This window comes from Ambystoma mexicanum, chromosome 5q (genome assembly GCF_040938575.1).
Source record: "Ambystoma mexicanum isolate Mex_15411 chromosome 5q, UKY_AmexF1_1, whole genome shotgun sequence".
NCBI classification, from domain to species: domain Eukaryota; kingdom Metazoa; phylum Chordata; class Amphibia; order Caudata; family Ambystomatidae; genus Ambystoma; species Ambystoma mexicanum.
Genome location: NC_090933.1, coordinates 132,277,339 through 132,295,874, shown reverse-complemented (window position 1 = coordinate 132,295,874; position 18,536 = coordinate 132,277,339). Strand labels below are relative to the sequence as shown.

The 18,536-nt window shown below is 45.3% G+C and overlaps 1 protein-coding gene across 2 annotated transcripts in view; it reads left to right on the top strand.

The window, feature by feature from the left end:
- The window catches only part of ATP9B (ATPase phospholipid transporting 9B (putative)), a 3,609,114-nt gene that overhangs the window by 3,515,025 nt on the left and 75,553 nt on the right, over window positions 1-18,536 (top strand). For both annotated transcript variants that reach the window (XM_069620656.1, XM_069620655.1), the window contains exon 28: window positions 17,425-17,628. In XM_069620656.1, coding sequence (XP_069476757.1) covers window positions 17,425-17,628 — 204 coding nt within the window. The remainder of the gene's footprint in view (window positions 1-17,424; window positions 17,629-18,536) is intronic.

The window sequence follows — 18,536 nt, the reverse complement described above, 5'->3', positions numbered from 1 at the left end:
TGACCACAATGATGACATCCCTGAGGACTTCGGCCATGGCCAGTGGGCACAGCCTGTATGTTTCAGAACACTACTATACCACTAGCCATGGCATTGGGCCGTGCCCACTGAATATTTTAGAACACTACCAGACCACTAGCCATGGCCTTAGACCATGGCCAGTCGGCCTTCGGCTGTGCCCTTTGTCAATCTCAGAACACTACCGGCCCACTAGCTATGGCCTCTGGCCACGACGAAACCCATCGCTCAAAGACGTTCACCAATCACTGACCTGTATTGACAGTGGTATTGTTATGTATAAAAGATGGCAGACTTTGAGAACTCTAGGCAATGCAAAGTTAGATTACATTATTTGCCAAGAATCACACACTTGGTTAAGCAGCCCCTTGTTTTATGACCGGTCTGTTGCTGACTGTTGTGATACATCACACAACCCCAACTAACAGCATTTAAGCAGCACAGAAAAGGAAAGAAATGACCGGCTACAAGCATAACATATGCCCAGGTACCTTTGCCTTCATAGCAAAAATCAAAAGCTGGCACCCTTGAATATATGCACAGTAAGTGAACGTATATCTTAAAGTGAAATATACAAATAAAGATCAATTGACCTTCCCCTCAGAAGAAAGTGTGCAAGATAAAATAGCTTTGGACTTTAAAAAAAATTAAAAAAAATAATGAACACCAGGAAAATAACCTGAGGGAGGACATGTTCCAGTAAATATGCTGGCAAAGGATAAAAGGTGCTCACCTTTTAAACCCAGCAATCTATTGTGAAATATTCCCTGGAAAACAAAATCCCAATACGAAACAAGTGCTTGTGGTCTTGTGGGTAAGCGTCTGCACTGGGAACATGACATCTATAAATCACGGGGTGCCTGATTGTAATCCTAGGTCCCTCAGGCTAAATCCTTCGAACAGCAAAAATAATGGACCAATAAGATAGAGGATGACAAATCATGTGCAAACAATATCCAATGTTAACACAGTTAAATCTCCTTCTCTTGTTGTCAAATGATTTAGTCTGTATGTTATTATTTCCATTAAGTCTGTGGAAATAATAACATACAGACTAAATCATTTGGCAACAAGAGAAGGGAATTTAACAGTGTTAACATTGATATTGTTTATGGTGACCAAGTGAGCCACGGTTATTGGTATGAAGTAAACTGTTGTATGAAAGAGTGAGATAGAGTGTGTGGTAGATATGAATGTGTGTGAGTCGAACGTTAAGATTGATTTTCATTCTGAAGGAAAAGCAAATAATTTGTGATGAATTTCTTATGATTGTAATAATAAAATGGAAAGTGGTATCTAGACTGAGGCATTTATTAGTATATATAAAAAGATAAGTGCACATGATTTGTCATCCTCTATCCTATTGGTCCATTATTTTTGTTCTGGGAACATGACAACCTGAGTAAATCCATGTAGCCAAATACTTGAGCAAGCTGGCCAACCTAAGGGTTGCGTCCGCCCTCTGAAAAGGAGTTACGCTGTCCACCCACGTGTCCTTTACTTGTGCCCTCAAAGGCAGGCACAATCAGGGGCAAATAACTGCACTAGTGTCCAGGATTGCAAACTCTCTTGCCACATCATGGGAAAATACTCATGAATTGCTGCCCTCTCATCATTTCCTCTCGTCACCCGCATGTCTGCCTTTCAACAAAACTTGACTTTATAAAGATAACTTGAAAAGTACACATACCATAGTGTCACTCAAATATATAAATCCCAATAGAACTATGTTGGGCAAAAAGTGCACAATTGTGGCATTATTCCCCCCCATCTTGACTTGGAGACTACAAATATCAGAATTCAATTCAGCAAAAGGCAAAAAACGGGTCTCTGAGTGCAATACTTTCAAGGACTGACAGCAGTACAATTTAAAATACATATAATGTGGATTCCGTCTGCTTTCTTAGGGTGTTATGAGATATTCAAAACGAAGAACACACACAGCATCCCGGACTATCTCCCATTCATGCAGTAACCGGGCTGACCATGCTTACCTTAAAAGCGAGGAAGGAGCCTGCCCACTCAGGCCATGTTGCTCTAAGTGTTCTTGTAACTTGAGCTAATTTATCATGCAACATGGCCTGAAGGGGCTGGCCCCTTCCTCGCTTTGAAGCTAAGCATGGTCAGTCCTGGTTACTGCATGGATGGGAGACCCAGAAGCCTATTGTGTCACTGGCCATGGCCAGTGATTTTTCACCCCTGACGTCACTGTAGTTGTAAAAATATATTTGTGTTTAAAATCCTTTTTTTCTATAGCCACGGGTACAGAACTACAATAGCATTAGCTATCTGAAGGCATATTACAGCTGTGAATTTCGGAAAAACTGACCAAAAAAATGCTTTCATTCGCCCCCAGGCCCTCACCAAGTGTCCCCCTCCTCTGTGCCTGCTCCCCACACACACACATGATGTTCTCCTCACCTACCCATTCCCCCCACAACACACTGTGATGCAATTTGATTTCAAATGTTAGCTATTTGGGGCTATTATGTCCATAGCCGAGGCTACTGAAAAGCTTTGTGTTGAAAAGACTGATTGCATTTGCAAGTTTCTTGACCTTTCAATGTCTTTTTTCCTGCATTTCATACTCCGATACCCCCGACTATAGCCGCGGCTATCCCTCGCATTGAGAGAAAACAAAGATGGCGGCTGTTTCATTTATCCTTTAGTTCAGTATAATCTTACTCTTGTCAGCTTCTGGGTCAGGGCCCTCAGAGGGCTCCTGGCTCTGTTGCCTCCTGGCCGTCTCAAATCACAGTGTGGTCTACTTGGTTTATCCAACTCCAGTTCCTTAACTCACTCACAGTATGCCCTATGTGGCCTGGCCACCGCATGTTCTCCCCCACTGCTTAGACTGCTTCTTCAGTTTCTTTCCCGTACCTAACAATAACTCTCTGTAACACGGTCCTATCGATTTCTATCTCTGTTTATATTTTGTCTTGGGCACTAATGTTTTCAATGATCATTCAGATTGATGGGCTTGTTTCCCTATAAGCCTGGTGCTGTGTATTTGTTATGAGCAAATTAGTACCACTTCCCGCCCAGGTGCATAATTATTTTTCTCTCAAGTATATACCGCTGTTCTAGCTTTCCTAAGAAGGTATTTAGCTCATTTCCCATTCTTTGCAGCCCCAGGGCTCAAACAGTCGATCCGTGATCTGTGGGGTCAGGTGCTTGTGTCATGGCAGCTGGGTGGCTCTCCACTCCGGCTGTCACTGTCTCAAGTGAATGCACTGTCAGCCTGAACGTGCCCTCTCTGCTTTTCTTCCTTCTCCGGTACAGGTTTCCCTTTTGACTCTGGTCCGAGATCTGTCCTGGTATTTGCAGAGTCAATTTACGCTTCATGCAGAGTCCTACTGCACAAGCATTGTGGCAGATTAGGCTCAAGTCATGTTGGCCAGTCTCTAGTGAGAACGGCATCCCATACACACCTTCCATGTGAATGATTGTCTTGGGTTTGTTCCCTCTGACCTTATTCCCTCTGCAGATACTCCACCCTCACATATCCAATGATAAAATTCCCTCTTACCTCCCAACTTTCTTCACAATTCTTATTGTCAAATAGAACAGGGCATATCGTTGGGATCAGAGCTACTTTACATTCATTATATGAAAAGGAGAGACCTAACAAATCAAACCAACCCGGATTCCTAATCCTTGTGGGGCACCAGTCTGAGGCATGAGTCTCGGGCTGCCAGCGTCCGGAAAGCTTCCCAATGGCATAAAACATGTCTGGAGTATTGTCTATAGAGTTTGTAATTTTTTACAATGACAGGGTTTGCCCAACGCTAGTTAACCACATTATATTTGATCGATATTCACATGTTCCACACATTATAGGTATTCGCTACCTTGTTTAAGAACTGATAGTCTGGGAGATCTACCACATCAGCTTCTCCATTTTAGGAGAACAAAATGTAGGATAATCAGCAATAGGAAACCCAACATTTCACCAATGTTGGAATTACTTTCTCGACAGAAATTGTGAAGAGCCAGACACTGTTGTATCCTTTTTTTAATAGAAATAATCTATTCCCAAATGTTACTTGATATGAGGTGCCCTCCCGGACAGATGAGTTAGTGTCCAAGTGTGAAGGTAAGTCCTTTACTTAGGTACAAGTACACATTTAGGATATGCAGGGACAAAGGTAAATAAGATGCATGAAGGGAAACATCTACCAGCCCCCCCTAATACTTAGGCCATGCTCTCTCAAACTGACAAGAAAAGAATGCCAAACTCAGAACATTGCCAGAAGCTCTAACCAGATTCCAAGGCCAGCTGCACTACACGGGAAGCAGAACGGGTGGCATTGCAGACAGACCAAGAAATAATTGCGCAGACAGACCAAGACATAACAGTACTATATTTAAAAGGCTATTTCTGGTTACGAAGAGCCATGGACAATAAAGATGAAAAGGACACATGCTGTGAAGCAACTCAGTTTCTCGCCCTTTCGTACTCCCTTGCTCATTTTGTCAGGCGTCCCTGTCTTCAGGTCTGTGTTTCCCCTTTTTTGCTTCTGGACTATGGATTTGGTGTTTCTTCTGCCCTCCATCCAGCTTGATGGTACTCTTGTTAGCATTGCAAGGTCCTTAAAAGTATTCCTGAATTTGGAGACGGGCAAGAATAAGTGCTGCTGCTATAGAGTTACTGTGCCTACTCCTACGTCCTGTCTCCTTTCCTCCATACTGTATGGGCGTCCCTCGCTAGGGACGAGAACAGACCCTTTTTCATCAGAAAAAGTGTCTTTCCCTTTAAATTTAGTTGCGTGCGGGGCTGGGAGCAGGTCTCCCTTGACTCCGCCCACCAGCGCCACATCTTAGTCCTCTATTCCGCACTGACAGCAGCGGACCTCTTTCATCTAAGTTGTGGTTGAGGTCCTTTTTCCTTGTAATTCCACTCTTTTAGGCTTCCCGAAGGATATTCTTCCCTTGTATTATATTCATACTAATCACTCTTTGTTTTAGAGATAAAGTTACTCAATCCTCCGGTGTCTACACCCCTCCCCGGTGCATGTCGGCCACGGTGGGCTTTAGCAGGTGCCCGGCCTGTGATGGATCCTTCCCCACGTCAGTGCCGCAGCGCTCTGCCTCCAGTGCCTTGGCGAAGACCCCGGCTGGGACAGCTGCTCGGCGTGCAATGCATGCTCTTACACCCCGGTCATTAAAGAACTGGCTTGCCAGGTGGAGGAGCTGTTCTCCAGGTCACCACCAGAGCTCATCAAGGATTACGTACAGAGAAAGACCATACCGAAGGGAATTATACTATTCTCCAAAGCACCTTGCAAGCGTTACTCCTTTACAGGGAGGCAACCTAGTGAGAGGGGCCTACCAGGCTCTAGTACCAGCAAAGGGACGGAGGCTCTCCGAGCTACCGGCCAAGCAGCAGAGGATCCCACTCAAGCAGACAGGCGTAGACCAGGCCCAGTACAGTAGTCGACAGGCATTAAGCACATGGCACAGTACAGGACAAAATGGCTGCACAGCCTGACAAAATAGCGGCTGGTCCGGAAAAACGCTTTTCCAGCGAGCATCAAAGGGCAGACTTCACACCCAGGGTGGAATGGTCTCCAATGGTCACATGGTGAACCTTCTTCCCATCCACATCGACACAGGGATGCTATATGGACGCGGGCTACTCCCAGAGCAGGCAAAGCACAGGGAGAAATCAGCAATATGTGCACACACACACAGCCATACATACGCAGGAGCGCACTTCACCAGCATGCAAGGAGCGTTTTTTCGACAAGTTCCTCACATTAATGAAATCCAGAGAGATGGATAATATACTTAACGCAATTATACAGGACATGATCCCGCTGGTGCTCCCGCAGCAGCCAGCTCCAGTCAGACCCCAGCTCCCTCACATCCTATACTTGCACTACAGTCCCCGTTACCAAACACCATGGTGGCCTTCCTGCAGCCCACAGAGCCTCCCGCACAGCCTAACAGTGCACCTACAACTCCACCTGCATATTCCACAGACCTGCAGGATACAGCGGGGGACACGGATGACGAGGAGCATCAGGACACCTCCTCCGAAAAGGGCTTTCCATGAAAGGTTGGCCGGGGTAGCAGAGTACCTTGTTATCCCACAGCCACAAAAGGAGCAGCCTGGGGCTGCAGTCCTCACAGAGATACTCACCATCCACTCGACCACAAAATCTGGCGTTCCGTTATAAAAGGATGTAGAGGCCCTGGCGAAGAAGGGTTGGGCAAAACCTCATTCAACGCAGCCAACTAAACACCTCAAGGCGAAATACAGACAATCGGAAGGTGATTCACTCATCTTGTCTGTTCACCCTCAACCGCTGTCCAGTCATATGCTACACCTCAAACTTCCTCATCTACTTCGGCCCTACTAGGCAAAGAGGAAAATGTCATAGAGGCCTATGGAAAGAAAGTCTTCTCTAACGCCACTCTCCACCTACGACAAGCAAATGCAGATAAATGCTAGCTGCGGTTAATCGAAAGCTGTGGAGGGAGTTTTCTGACTTCCCGATAGACAGGCTCTTTTCCAGGCTGGTCTAGCGGAAGCAAGATAGTGGCTGTCATTGGTGGCACACATCGACACAGCAGGCAGGACTGTGTGCGTGGCTACAGACAACAGGAGGACAGCATGTCTCAAGGCCACTAGGTTTAATCCAGATGCCCAGGATCGTATCTTCGACCTACCATTTGAGGGAAGGGACTTGTTCCATTCATTCATTGATGATGAGCAGGATAAAAAAAAGAATAGCTCCCAAACAGCCAAATCCCTTGCCATTCTGGCAAAGCCGGTCTCCCAGAACTTCAGCCAGAGCCACCCACAGTCTGACAGAGGTTGTACCTTTGGCGGTTTTAGGGGCTCGCTGAAAGCCGCACCAGGCAACCTGACAGGTCTCCTAGCCAACACTGCTGTAAGCAGCAGAAGACTACACACAAGGACTTTTTCCAGTCACCCTCCAAGGCACTAGCCTTAGAGGGAAAAAAGCAGTGACAGGCCATCGGGATCCACAGCTCTCCGGGAGGGGTTGAGAGGCAGGCTTGTCCTTCATCTTCAGTCCTGGCGGACAAAGTTCACGGATCCCTGGATTCTCTCTGTGGTTTCTGCCTTTCTATATCTCAAGTTCCCCTTCTTTATCCCCTTTCCCACAAATTTGCACAGCAACTCTCCTTGCAGAGATCTACTCCCTAATTGCAAGTGAAGCAGTGGAGGAAGTCGCCCCCTCGCCCCTGCTCAACGAGGCTTGGGATTTTACTCTTGCATTTTTGACATACAGTAAAAGAACCTGGAGTTGTCCTAGACCCTTCAACCTTGAACCTTTTCCTACCCCTGCAAAAGTTCAAGATGGTTACGCCAGCATTGATAGCGGAGTCCCTGTGTGGGGGAGACTGGATGTGCTATGTGGATCTGAAGGATGCATATCTACACGTCCCAATTTGGCAAGCCCATCCGTCCTTCCTGCGATTCCGGGTCATGGGTTTCCATTTCCCATACAAAGTATTCCCATTCAGTCTCAATTCAGCCCCGCGGGTGTTTACGGGACTAATTAACGCGGTGACAGCACTGCTCAGATCGGAAGGCTACCATCTATATACATACCTAGACAACTGGCTAGTGCGAGCGGATTCCCCGGGGGGAGTCCACATCACAGCAGCACATGCTTACACGTACCAGGGGTCTCCGACAACCGCAAGAAATCGCAACTTCAGCCTACGAAGTCCTTGATTTTCCTGGGTCTCATTTGGGATACCGAGACAGAGACGATATTCCCCTCCTGGTACAAGGTGGCAGTGCTCAAAGCAGCTGCTGGGAATTTCCTGAGCATGATGGTGACCTCTGCGTGGTGGTGTCAGCACCTGCTAGGGATTTAGGGCAGCCTGTCTTCTGGCCGTGCCTCACACCAGGCTCAAAATGAGGAGGCTTCAGCTACATTTCTCGGCCTCTTGGAATCAGGAAAATGGTTCCCAAGTAGCTTTAGTGGGTGGACAGACTCCAATCTCTTAGCAGGGAAACTGTTCAGGCAGCCTCTGCCAGCATACACCATTACCACAGACCCAACCCTCCAGGGGTGGGGAGCCACTTTGAACGAGCAAGGTGGCCATGGCCTTTGGTTGAGACAGTACCAGGACAGGCACATACATTGGCTAGAAAGTATGGCTATATGGCTAGCCCTGTAAGCTTTTCTCTCGATAATCAACAGCCCTGTCTGCATTCATACGGACAGCTCCCCCTGCAGGTAGCACCTCAACAAACAGGCGGGCACCAGATTACCTCCTCTGTGCAGGCTAACAATAGACATATGGGAATGGGCCCTAGCAAACAACATATTGCTCTCTTGCCATTCACCTACCTGGGAATTCCAACCTAGAAGCAGACAGGTTCAGCAGGCTTGGGATCGACAATTACAAATGGAAAAAGAACGAGAGGGTTCTGAGGTAGATCTTTCACTGAGGGGGGCAGCCACAAAAGGTTCTGTTCGCCACCTCTACCAACACAATGTGTCGTCAGTTCGCATCCTCAATGGATCAAGGCACAGCTTCCCTGGGGGTTGCATTGCAGATTTAGTGGGACGGCATGTGAGCATATGCATTACCACCCACTCTGCTTATACACAAGGTCATCTGCAAGGTCAGGGAGACGGGGCGACTACGTCCCATTCTGATAACCCCACACTGGCCACCCAGAACATGGTTCTCAGAACTGTTAAGACTGTCCAATCAGCCATCAGTTCCCCTTGCCGGTGTGTCCGGATCCACTACTATCCCAACATGGGCTTGGCGAGGTGGGTGACCATAGCAGCCTGTTTCCTGAGCACGTAACCCCTCAGCTCCTCCATTTGTCCTAGGACAATTTGGACATCATCTGAAAGGGCATGAAGCGCATCCACTAGGAGCGAATACAAAAGTAAATGGACCAGGTTCTGCCATTGGGCCAAGGACAAAGGCATAGACCCCCTGGGGTGCACCATCGACCATGTGATGTCGTTCTCTGCACCTCTAGCACACTCCGGGGTGCCAGTGGATACCTGGTGCACATACCTCACAGCCATAGGCGCATATAGGAACTCTGGCAACATCCGTTTCTCCACTTTCAACCCAGTGGTAAAGAGGCAACTTGTAGGACTAACCAGATTGTACCTGCCTGTAAAACGTCCACACCCTGTCTGGGATCTCAATGTGGTTCTGGCAGCCTTAGCACATAGACCCTATGAGCCCATGGCTTCGGTGGACATCAGATTGGTTACTATTAAGACTGTGCTTTTGGTGGGTCTTGCCTCAGCTCGCAGGATTAGTGAAATTCAGGCACTCACGGCTTCTGAACCATATACAATTTTCCATCGGGTCAAGGTGGTGCTACGGTCACACCCCTCTTTTCTACCAAAGGTAGTGTCTTCGTTTCACCCCAATGAAGAAATAGTCCTTTGGGTTTTCTTTCCAAATCCACAGGACGAAGCAGAAAAGGTCCTGCACTGTCTCGACATTGGGAGAGTACTCAAATTTTATCTTGACAGGACTAAAAGCTTCCACGGAACGGATGCCTTCTTTATCACTTTCGTAGGATCAAAACCAGCAGTCAAGCCTCCAAAGCCTTAATAGCAAGGTGGATGGTTCTGGCCATCAAGGAAGCTTACGAGGGGCACCGCATGAAGTTGCCAGCAAACATGCATGCTCATGCGGTTAGAGCCAAGGCTACTGCAGTTGCATTCCAAAGACACGTACCATGGCAAACTATCAGCAGGGCGGCCACAGGGGCCTCCCCATTGGCCTTTTGCAAGCCCTATTGTTGAGATGGAAGTGCCAGATCAGATGCTGCATTTGGCCAAGCGGCCCTTAAAAACCTGTTTTCAGTCTCTCCACCCCGGGGCTTCAGTCAGTGGTAATCGCCCATACAGTCTGGAAGAAAGGTGACAGGACGTAGGAGTAATTATAAGTTATTCATTGTAGTTACTAACGTACTCCTAGTCCATAGTCCCCTTTTCTCCATGCGTCCCACCATCCGCCCCCGTTTAAAAAACCAAGCGTTATTAGGCAAACTTAATGTGGGCGACGCATCAAAGGGGACTCGGGTGTGGCACCGGTGGGCAGAGTGAAGGAGCCAGGCTCCCAGGGCCACGCCCCCATGCACAAATAAATTTAAAGGGGTAGACGATTTTTCTGGTGAAAAGGGTTCTGTTCCCGTCCCTGGTGATGGGCGCCCATACAGTATGGAGGAAAGGAGCTATGCCCTAGGAGTTCATTTGTCACTACAGTGAGTAACTTATAATTTAGTCATTAGAACCCCAATACCTACCCCTGCACTCCCTCTTGCAGGCCATCAGTATGCGCTAAGCTTCTTGTTTTCCCTTCCCTTCGTCTACTATTCAGAGAGCCCTTTCTGGTCCCTGGTCAAGAGGATTGTGGTGGCAAGGGGGTAATCATCCGTATACCATCTTCTTGACCTCCAGAAAACTTGGAACGCAACAGACACTTCCACCAAAGATGATAAAAGGATCATTTCTCACGGTACCTTCCTTCAACATCTTTGTTTTCCGCTTGTGCCCTTCTAGTGTAGCAGCATCTGCAAACTGCATCACCTATGTGTACATTTATATTGCACATGCAGTCCTTCAGAAGCTATTGGTGTCTTCCGAACCCTTCCCAAATGTTTTCCCATTCCCATGAAATGTGAAATTTGTTTATATGAAGAATACGACTGGGAGCTGCTTTCTCTGACCCAGTCTGTTGTTTGACTCCCATTTATGCTCTGTGAGTACCAGAGGCAGGGTATCCTCGGTACGGATTCCAAGTGGCTCCCCGTCAAGAAGGGAATAACTTTTTTTTCCCCAATGGCTGTGTTTCTCCCCAGCAAACACTGGAGCAGAACCAAGTTGGTGCTGTGTTGATCTGACTGGATGTGCAGCACACAGGACAGGGTGGGTTGGTGAAGCTGCAGGTCTTCAAGGCAGACTATATCCCATGAACTCATTCAGAGGGGGATTGTTCCATCTACACAGGGAGGCAATATGCTTACTGGATAAAACTTGGGATGTGGCACTGACTAGTGCCTCAGGAAGAAGTGCAGACAAACATGGAATGTAATATCACTGCAGATCTGCATCGCAATCAAGTATACAGTGTATGAAGACTGGATTCAACAATGATGGCCTAAAAATGCTGTGTTGGCTGCAAGGCATAGTGAGCGCATAGTCTTTTGTATCACCCTCTTTGCCTGTTCTTGGATCCCATTTGGCTGAGCCCCTACTGAAACAGAGCAACTGTGATGGACTAGTTGATTTCTCTAATTGTGTGGACCCATTGGACCCTGGCACCTGTATGGAGCCAGAGCCCGAGCCCCTTACATGGCAAGTGTGAAAACTATGAGGCATCCAACATGGCTCAAAGGATCAATTGGAGCTCGTACTTTTTACATCCATGTTAGCAGTAAGGAATTTGAGTTTTCTGTGCGAATGCAGATGTGGGGGAGCTTTTCAGAGTGGTTGCTAACACTGGGTGCAAAGGTTCTCCCGCTCTCAATGGAATCAATCCATAAAACGGGGTATAGGATTGAGACCAAGCAAACTATAATGGTCACTACCCTGAACAAGCAGCCCAGAAGGGTGTCAAAGAAGGCTCAGGGGTGCACATCAAACAGAGGCTGAAAAAGTTAGCGGAATCTATTGTGGAGGCAGAGGTTTTTACATTACTCCATGGATAAGTAGCAGCATTCTGCAGCACAAAATACAACGGAGGCAGACAGCCATGTTGAGCAACTTGAGGGGAGGGCAAGCAATGTTGTTGTGAGTTTGCTGAGGTTCCTGCTTCATTCTGGGAGGAAACCTGTGGGGATTGATTGAAGATTTTCTTAAGCAACAATTGCCTCCAAATCGATTTAGACACCCATTGACAATGTAAAAGGTGTTTAAGTGACCAAGAAGAACGTCCAGGTTGCAGAGGACTCCAGAGAAAGTCTTTGGCAACTGACTGTTAACGTGGAACAAGTGGGTGCACTATCCCCATGATTGTGTGAGGTTTGGGTTTGGATTCCCAGCCATGCATGTAAAGGTGGGGGCTAGGGTTTTGAGGAGTGTGGTGACCTGGAATGAGGAGTCGGACCAGGTGAAGACGTAATTGTTGCTACAGACTTTTATTAACCAGAATAAATACAATCCTATCTAACCCTGAAGCTAGAGGTGCCTTCTCTACCTCACCAAAACTAAAACTCTGGTCTATCAGGAAGTCCTTGATGTCCAAAGCAAAGGCTACCATCCTAGTCAAAACTCCTACTCTACCTCTGTCACTTAAACACAAATCACTAAGCTAACGAAAGAGTTTTTATTCTAGCCCAGGAGAATGATTCACTTCTCCTGGGTAAAAGTCTCTCACAGTTCGTGTTTCAAATATAGAGGACTAGTCAACTCTCGAGGGAAATATCAAGGGAATATCAACTCTCCGAGCTTACCATCTGGTTTTAGCAGGCTTTTCTTGAATTGAACACTGTCTTTCAACTTGCCCCACTGGGACGAGTGGGAGACTTCCCAAGCTCTCCTTGACGCTTCAATGTTTTTTTCAGTTACATCAGTTTTAGATTCTTCATCAATTCTTTAAGTTCTCTCTGCGGATTTAGTATTCTCTCTATTCGAACTCTTCAATCGCACAGTCTAATAGAACTGACCAGGGAGTTGCCTCACAAAACTATCTACTACTCTCTTGTCTTGTAGGGTGTACATTCAGCTCCAGAATGACATGAGTTGAAATGCCAAGCAAGGTGTAAAGGAACCTTTGTTAATGCTAAACGCTTTGGGAAGGGAGCCCCTAAGCATTGTGGTTGAGAGGTCAGAGTCCGACTGAGAACGACCTACCAAGATTTGTAATGTGAACCTTAATATTGGGAACTTTGTTGAACTGTGAAACCAGAAGAAGCTGAGTCGTGTATGAACTCTAGAACAAGGAACATTAATTTGGAAGGCTAAGTAAGCCTTGATCCACATTGAGAACTGTATCAAAGCGTATCACCCAGCCATAGTGTGCCACCTTACCCCGTGCTATGTGAACGTGGGGAAGAGAAGTTGCTCAGCTATTTTTATTAACACTATTTTTCCTTTTTATATACATATCCCTTTTCACAGTTATTCTACAAGTGTAAGGTCATGCATTGGGTTTTTCAGTATAGGCCTTCTTTGTTTCGACTAAAATACTGAACCAAGACTGTGTTTTCTTTATTTTGATGCTAGAGACAACTCCCGTTAGGGCAAGTTAGGAGTTTTCCAACCCCACAAACATTAAATAAAGGTTTTGAAAACGTATTTCTTTTGTGTCAGTCTCTGCTTGTGATACCATGCCTCCGCTACCATTCCCATAGGGTCATTGATCACGGGGTGATGTTTTGTAAAAAGGTGAAATTAACAAAGATCATCCCAGTGCACAGTAAATTACCCTAGTCTTTAATGTAATTGGATAACCTTGCTATTCAGTTGAGTACGCTAGTTTTCCCAAAACGAAAATCCTAAAACCATGTTGTTCATTTGAATGTGCTGTGTCGCAAAACGAATCGTCTTATTGATTCAATTTCCAAAAACCCTGCTTCATTTGAATGTGCCATTGTCCCAAAAACGAAAATCACTATCCATTCCATGGTCCCAAACACTGCATGTCAAAATAAGCCAGGTGCGAGTCTCCAGTGAAAGAAATACACTCTCCCCTGGAGTGAGCAAGTGACACTCATAGCAGAAAGGTTTGAGACTGCTTTTGGGGTAAGGAAGGAACAAAGGTGCTGATTCGAAATAAACTGTGTGTGTTCTCAAATGCATGTATTTTGGGTGCAGAGAGATGAAGCCCACGTTCAAATTGAATGTATAAATGCCTTTGCACTTTCTAAGCTGATAACCAAATGACAATTTGCCCGATTGTACTGTAATATCGCAACACATTGTCTGATTTAATAATTTGGAGTTTGCGAGACAAGAGTTAAAGAGTAAACCTGATTTTTAATCTGTCAAATTCAAAACAAAACGTGTCCCATCTATTTTGTTTGGATGTCACAGAGAAGGTGGCGTGGGTACATTGTTTTCTAGATATCTATTAAAACCATATGTTAATAAAAAATATCTATTATCTCAAAACCCTGGCCTGGTTCTTGGTTTAGTGTGACACAGGGGGAGAAACCTGTGGTGATGTTATGTTGTTCATACAGGGCTAAGCAAACTCAATATTAAAGAAATAACGGTATTTGGTGTGGAGCTTTAACTGCGGGGGGAGAAGGTCCTTCTCGTGGTCCTCAATAGATATTGTTACAGTCTACTGTTTGTTTCACCTTCTCAAGTATTCCGGACCCCTCCTGGACTTTCGACTGTTCCTGTTACCTTCTCTTGGGGAACTCTTAACCGGTTTCGCCAGGGATATCGGGTTTGTTCTTTCTCTTTCTTCTCCTGTTCTTCTTCATTCCATTTGACTTTGTGGCCTATTGCTGCTGGTGGTCTGGGCAAAGGTTTTGGACGAAACGATCCATCCATTACAGGTTGCGCAACCATCACAGTTCCTTGTACTTTCCATGCAATGGCCTGGGCTAGTGTTGGCAGTCTCTGCATAGTTCTTGGACTACACACCATAGGTCACACAACCACCACACTGACACTCAACTTCAGGGTTGTCAACTCCTAGCCAACAAACGAGATGCTTTCCTGGTGTATCTTGGTTCATTCTCGTCACTCCACACTGCTGCTTCGATACAGCCATCAAGCACCATGTTTCCAACTCGCAGGCTCTTTGGCAGCCTCCTAGCTCACCAGCCTCTCCTTCCGGAGGTTACTCTTTGTCCTTCTTTACTGTTTAGCTTAAGTAGATGGAACTGCCCCAGCATAATGTCAGTTGGATTGACAACAGCTGGTCCAGTACTCTTCATGCTTGACGGTAGCATTCTTGGATTCTTCTTCGTCCCAGTACCTGTCATAGTGAGACTGTCTGATGCATTACAGTAACACATCACCTCGGATTTTACGCTAGGTAAAGAAGGGTTGGATGTTGTTTTTACCCTGTGGGGTTGGGATAAAGGGGCCTTCTCCCAGATGCACGTCCTTGTCCCCAGGTGGAAAGTCCCACCCCATGATATCCTCCCGCATGTTACCACCCCTAGGGGGACTATCGGTTAGGGCCTCACATCCCCAGCCTCATCGAAAGACGCTCCCCTCTGGGGAGAAGTGACCTCATCTAGTGGATCTTCACAGGAGGGGACAACTATATGTCTCCATACTCTTGGTTGTCTGAATCTCAAAGTTTGTTTCCCAGATCAGGTCCAGAGCATGGACTTGGAAAGTGACTGGCCAGCTCCTACCCAGTACTGTCTCCAGGTAGCTTATGACTGGTGAAACTGCCCTGGCAGGCTGGCTTTCTATAGCTTCAGAGTTCCTTCCACGGCTTGGTACATAGTTGAGCATCTAACCTCATTGCAGTGTTCAACTAGTGATTTTGTTAGGAAGTAGGCAACCATTGGAGGACGGCAAAAGATAAATCCAAGTTTGTGGACTGGAATGTTGACGTGGCGGGAAGATTTGGACTATGTTTGTAGAGGTCACTGTAATTCTAATTGGCAATGCCTTTTAACTTGTATTAGGGAAAAATGGCTGAGCATACCCTCATCTTATGTTTCATGGGTAATCGGAATATGCAGCCTGGAGTAGGAGGGCACATGAAATTTAAAAACACTATCGACAAATGAAAGAAAGTGAAATTCGCTAATAAAATATCAACACTTACCCACAAATGGCTTACAGGAAAGTGATCATTTAAGAAGCTCATTTAGAAGTTTCATTTGAGTGTCTGTAATCACTGGTTGTCTATGTAATCGCGAGATAGTGTCATGTGCTTAGTAGCGGCACTTGATTTGTTTCAGAGTTTACCAGTCTCATATTTTGCCCTCACTTTCCAGTGAGGGTCTGCTTTTTTATTGATGCAGTTTCCGAACACGTTAAACAGATAGATGCCAAGCGGACAGGTGGAATATGTTGCATGTGTTAGTAGAACAAAAGCACTGTTGTGTTCGTTTATTCTTCTAGAGTGAACAATCAAGTGCAAGGTGGCCTTCTAGCGCTGAAGGTCCCACGCATGTATTGGTGTAGGATAATTGTATTAGTTAGGTGTATCCGACAAGATGTATCTTCAAGACTTTTCTGAATTTCGCATGGCCTCTCTCTGCTCATAAGAGTGGTAGCAGTTTGTTCCAGGGCCGTGCTATGCACAGGGCAAATTATTTGCCTCCTTGTTTTACCAGCGAACTCTTGGTGTAGCCAATTGATTTTGATTTTCTTGGCATAACGCTCAGTGATGGGCATAAATATAGAACTTCGACTTTGTAGAAGCTGGGCCTCTTCCACAGAGGGCCCTATGTTGCATGCACAGTACATTAAATTAAACACGCCGGACAAAGTAGGGGGATACATTCCAGTGTTATGTGATCCGACTTCCTCAGTCTTAAGAGCATTTGTTTCACCATATACCTCCCAATTTTTACAGTTACTGCGTTATCGCCTGAATTAAGCATGCATAGTGATGAAATGGAAGTAGGTGCCTCAAAGTTTGCATCAATGTAAAACATTTCCCCATCAGTGTTGCAACATGGACCTCCGTTGTAAAACCTGCTTCAATCATGATACCCAGATTATTTACCATATGATTTTACTTCTCTTTTTTTTAGCTAATAACATCCTAAGTACCTCTCGTCACTTCCAAATAAGGCCTGCAGTGATCACTATTTTGCAATTTTTTAGAATACACCAATGCATAATGGGTTGTCTATAGGACGACAGTGGTTGCGGTTGAACATCTTTTCTATCTTTCCTCCAGTCAGTACCTTTACATTCTTTAGCGTGGTAAGGGCAGGTGTCTGAAGTGATAAATGCACATGATATCTAGCCCCTCTTTTTTACACTGCTATAACTTACATTTTGTATTATTTGAATGATGTATAAGGCACTGCATGTGAACTCATCTGTAAATAACATAGGATGGCAAACATCACTACATTCCTGATACAATTAGCTCTACATAATCCTATGAGAGCAAATTATCCCTAAAATAACTCTTTGTGGGCTCATGAAGAAATGTTGTTTCCTGTGTTTGACATAATTCAGAAAGGTTATAATTTTCTCCTGAGTGCCACAGTAAAATCCATGTTCCCTTGTAATTAGGAGAAGTTGGACTGAATTAGCATGGGGTTACCCTGAATCTCATTTGTCTTTTTCTCTGGAGGGACGAAGTAAAAATGAAATCTGCTGTCGGAAGAAGCCTACTGTGTGATAGCCTCATTGCTGCTTCACATGCTGTCAGAGTGTTCAAAGTTGGTTATTCCGTTGTGTTAAACTGTCAGTTAAACAGAATAAGTGTGGCTTGTGTTCACTAATAATATTGCATCAGACGTTTTTGCTAATGAATTCACATTTTTATTTCTAGGTGGCATTCTGATGTATGGAGCCCTTTTGCTTTTTGAATCGGAATTTGTTCACGTTGTTGCCATTTCATTTACCGCCCTTATCTTGACCGAGTTGTTGATGGTTGCCCTAAACATAAGAACATGGCACTGGTTAATGGTTGTCGGTGAATTCCTGAGCCTTGGCTGCTATGTGGCCTCTCTTGCTTTTCTAAATGAATATTTTGGTAAGTAAATGTAAAAATATGATGGTTCAACATAACAATTGTATTGAATTTATTTAGATGTGTGACTTGCCACAAGCACATTTGCACCGTTCTTAAATTCTTAAGCATCTGTGTACAAAATGCATGCATTTGTCATGGTGTAATGGATACTTTTTTTATTATGTTATGATTACAATCTCAACAGCCTTTCACATTTAAAAACAAATAAATATATATACATGTGTGTATATATATATATATATATATCTCACAACTGCTACAAAGACGAATACAAAATGTGCCATCAATGTTTTTTCTAAATCAAGTTTTATTTACATTTTTTTGACATCCAATTGCACAGTGAAACCCAATGCCTTCAAAACACATATGACCCCCTGTACATCTCAACCCACACCCTTCACCCACGCAATGCAGTGCATACAACTTGGAACTTAGTCACAGACCACAATTAACTATACTATGCCTTAACTCTCTCATGGCAGGTTACTGTCCGTAGTTGCTAAAAAATGGAAGTCAAGCTCCCTCTGTGCGTGCCTTGTCCAGTAAATGTGTTAAGTATTACATATCATATATGGCACGCGCGTTTTGCACCCAGTCTTTCTCAGTGGGGATTTTGTCTCTTTTTCCAATGCTGGGCGATGCAGCTTTGAGCCGCCACCAATAATGTGCGCACCATGTGACCATTGCCTTCCCTTTCTTCCTTCTCTAAACACACCCCAAATAGCAACAGCCATGGCAATAGCTTCCTTTGTATCCCATCCAACCCCTTAAAACATGGCAGGACTTCTTCCCAGTGCCACTGTATATTGGAGTATTCCCACCTCATATGGTAACTATCGCTCTGCGGTTGCTTACACTTCCAGCAGCGCAAGTCCATACATTCTGGCTAGGGGATAGTGTCATTCATG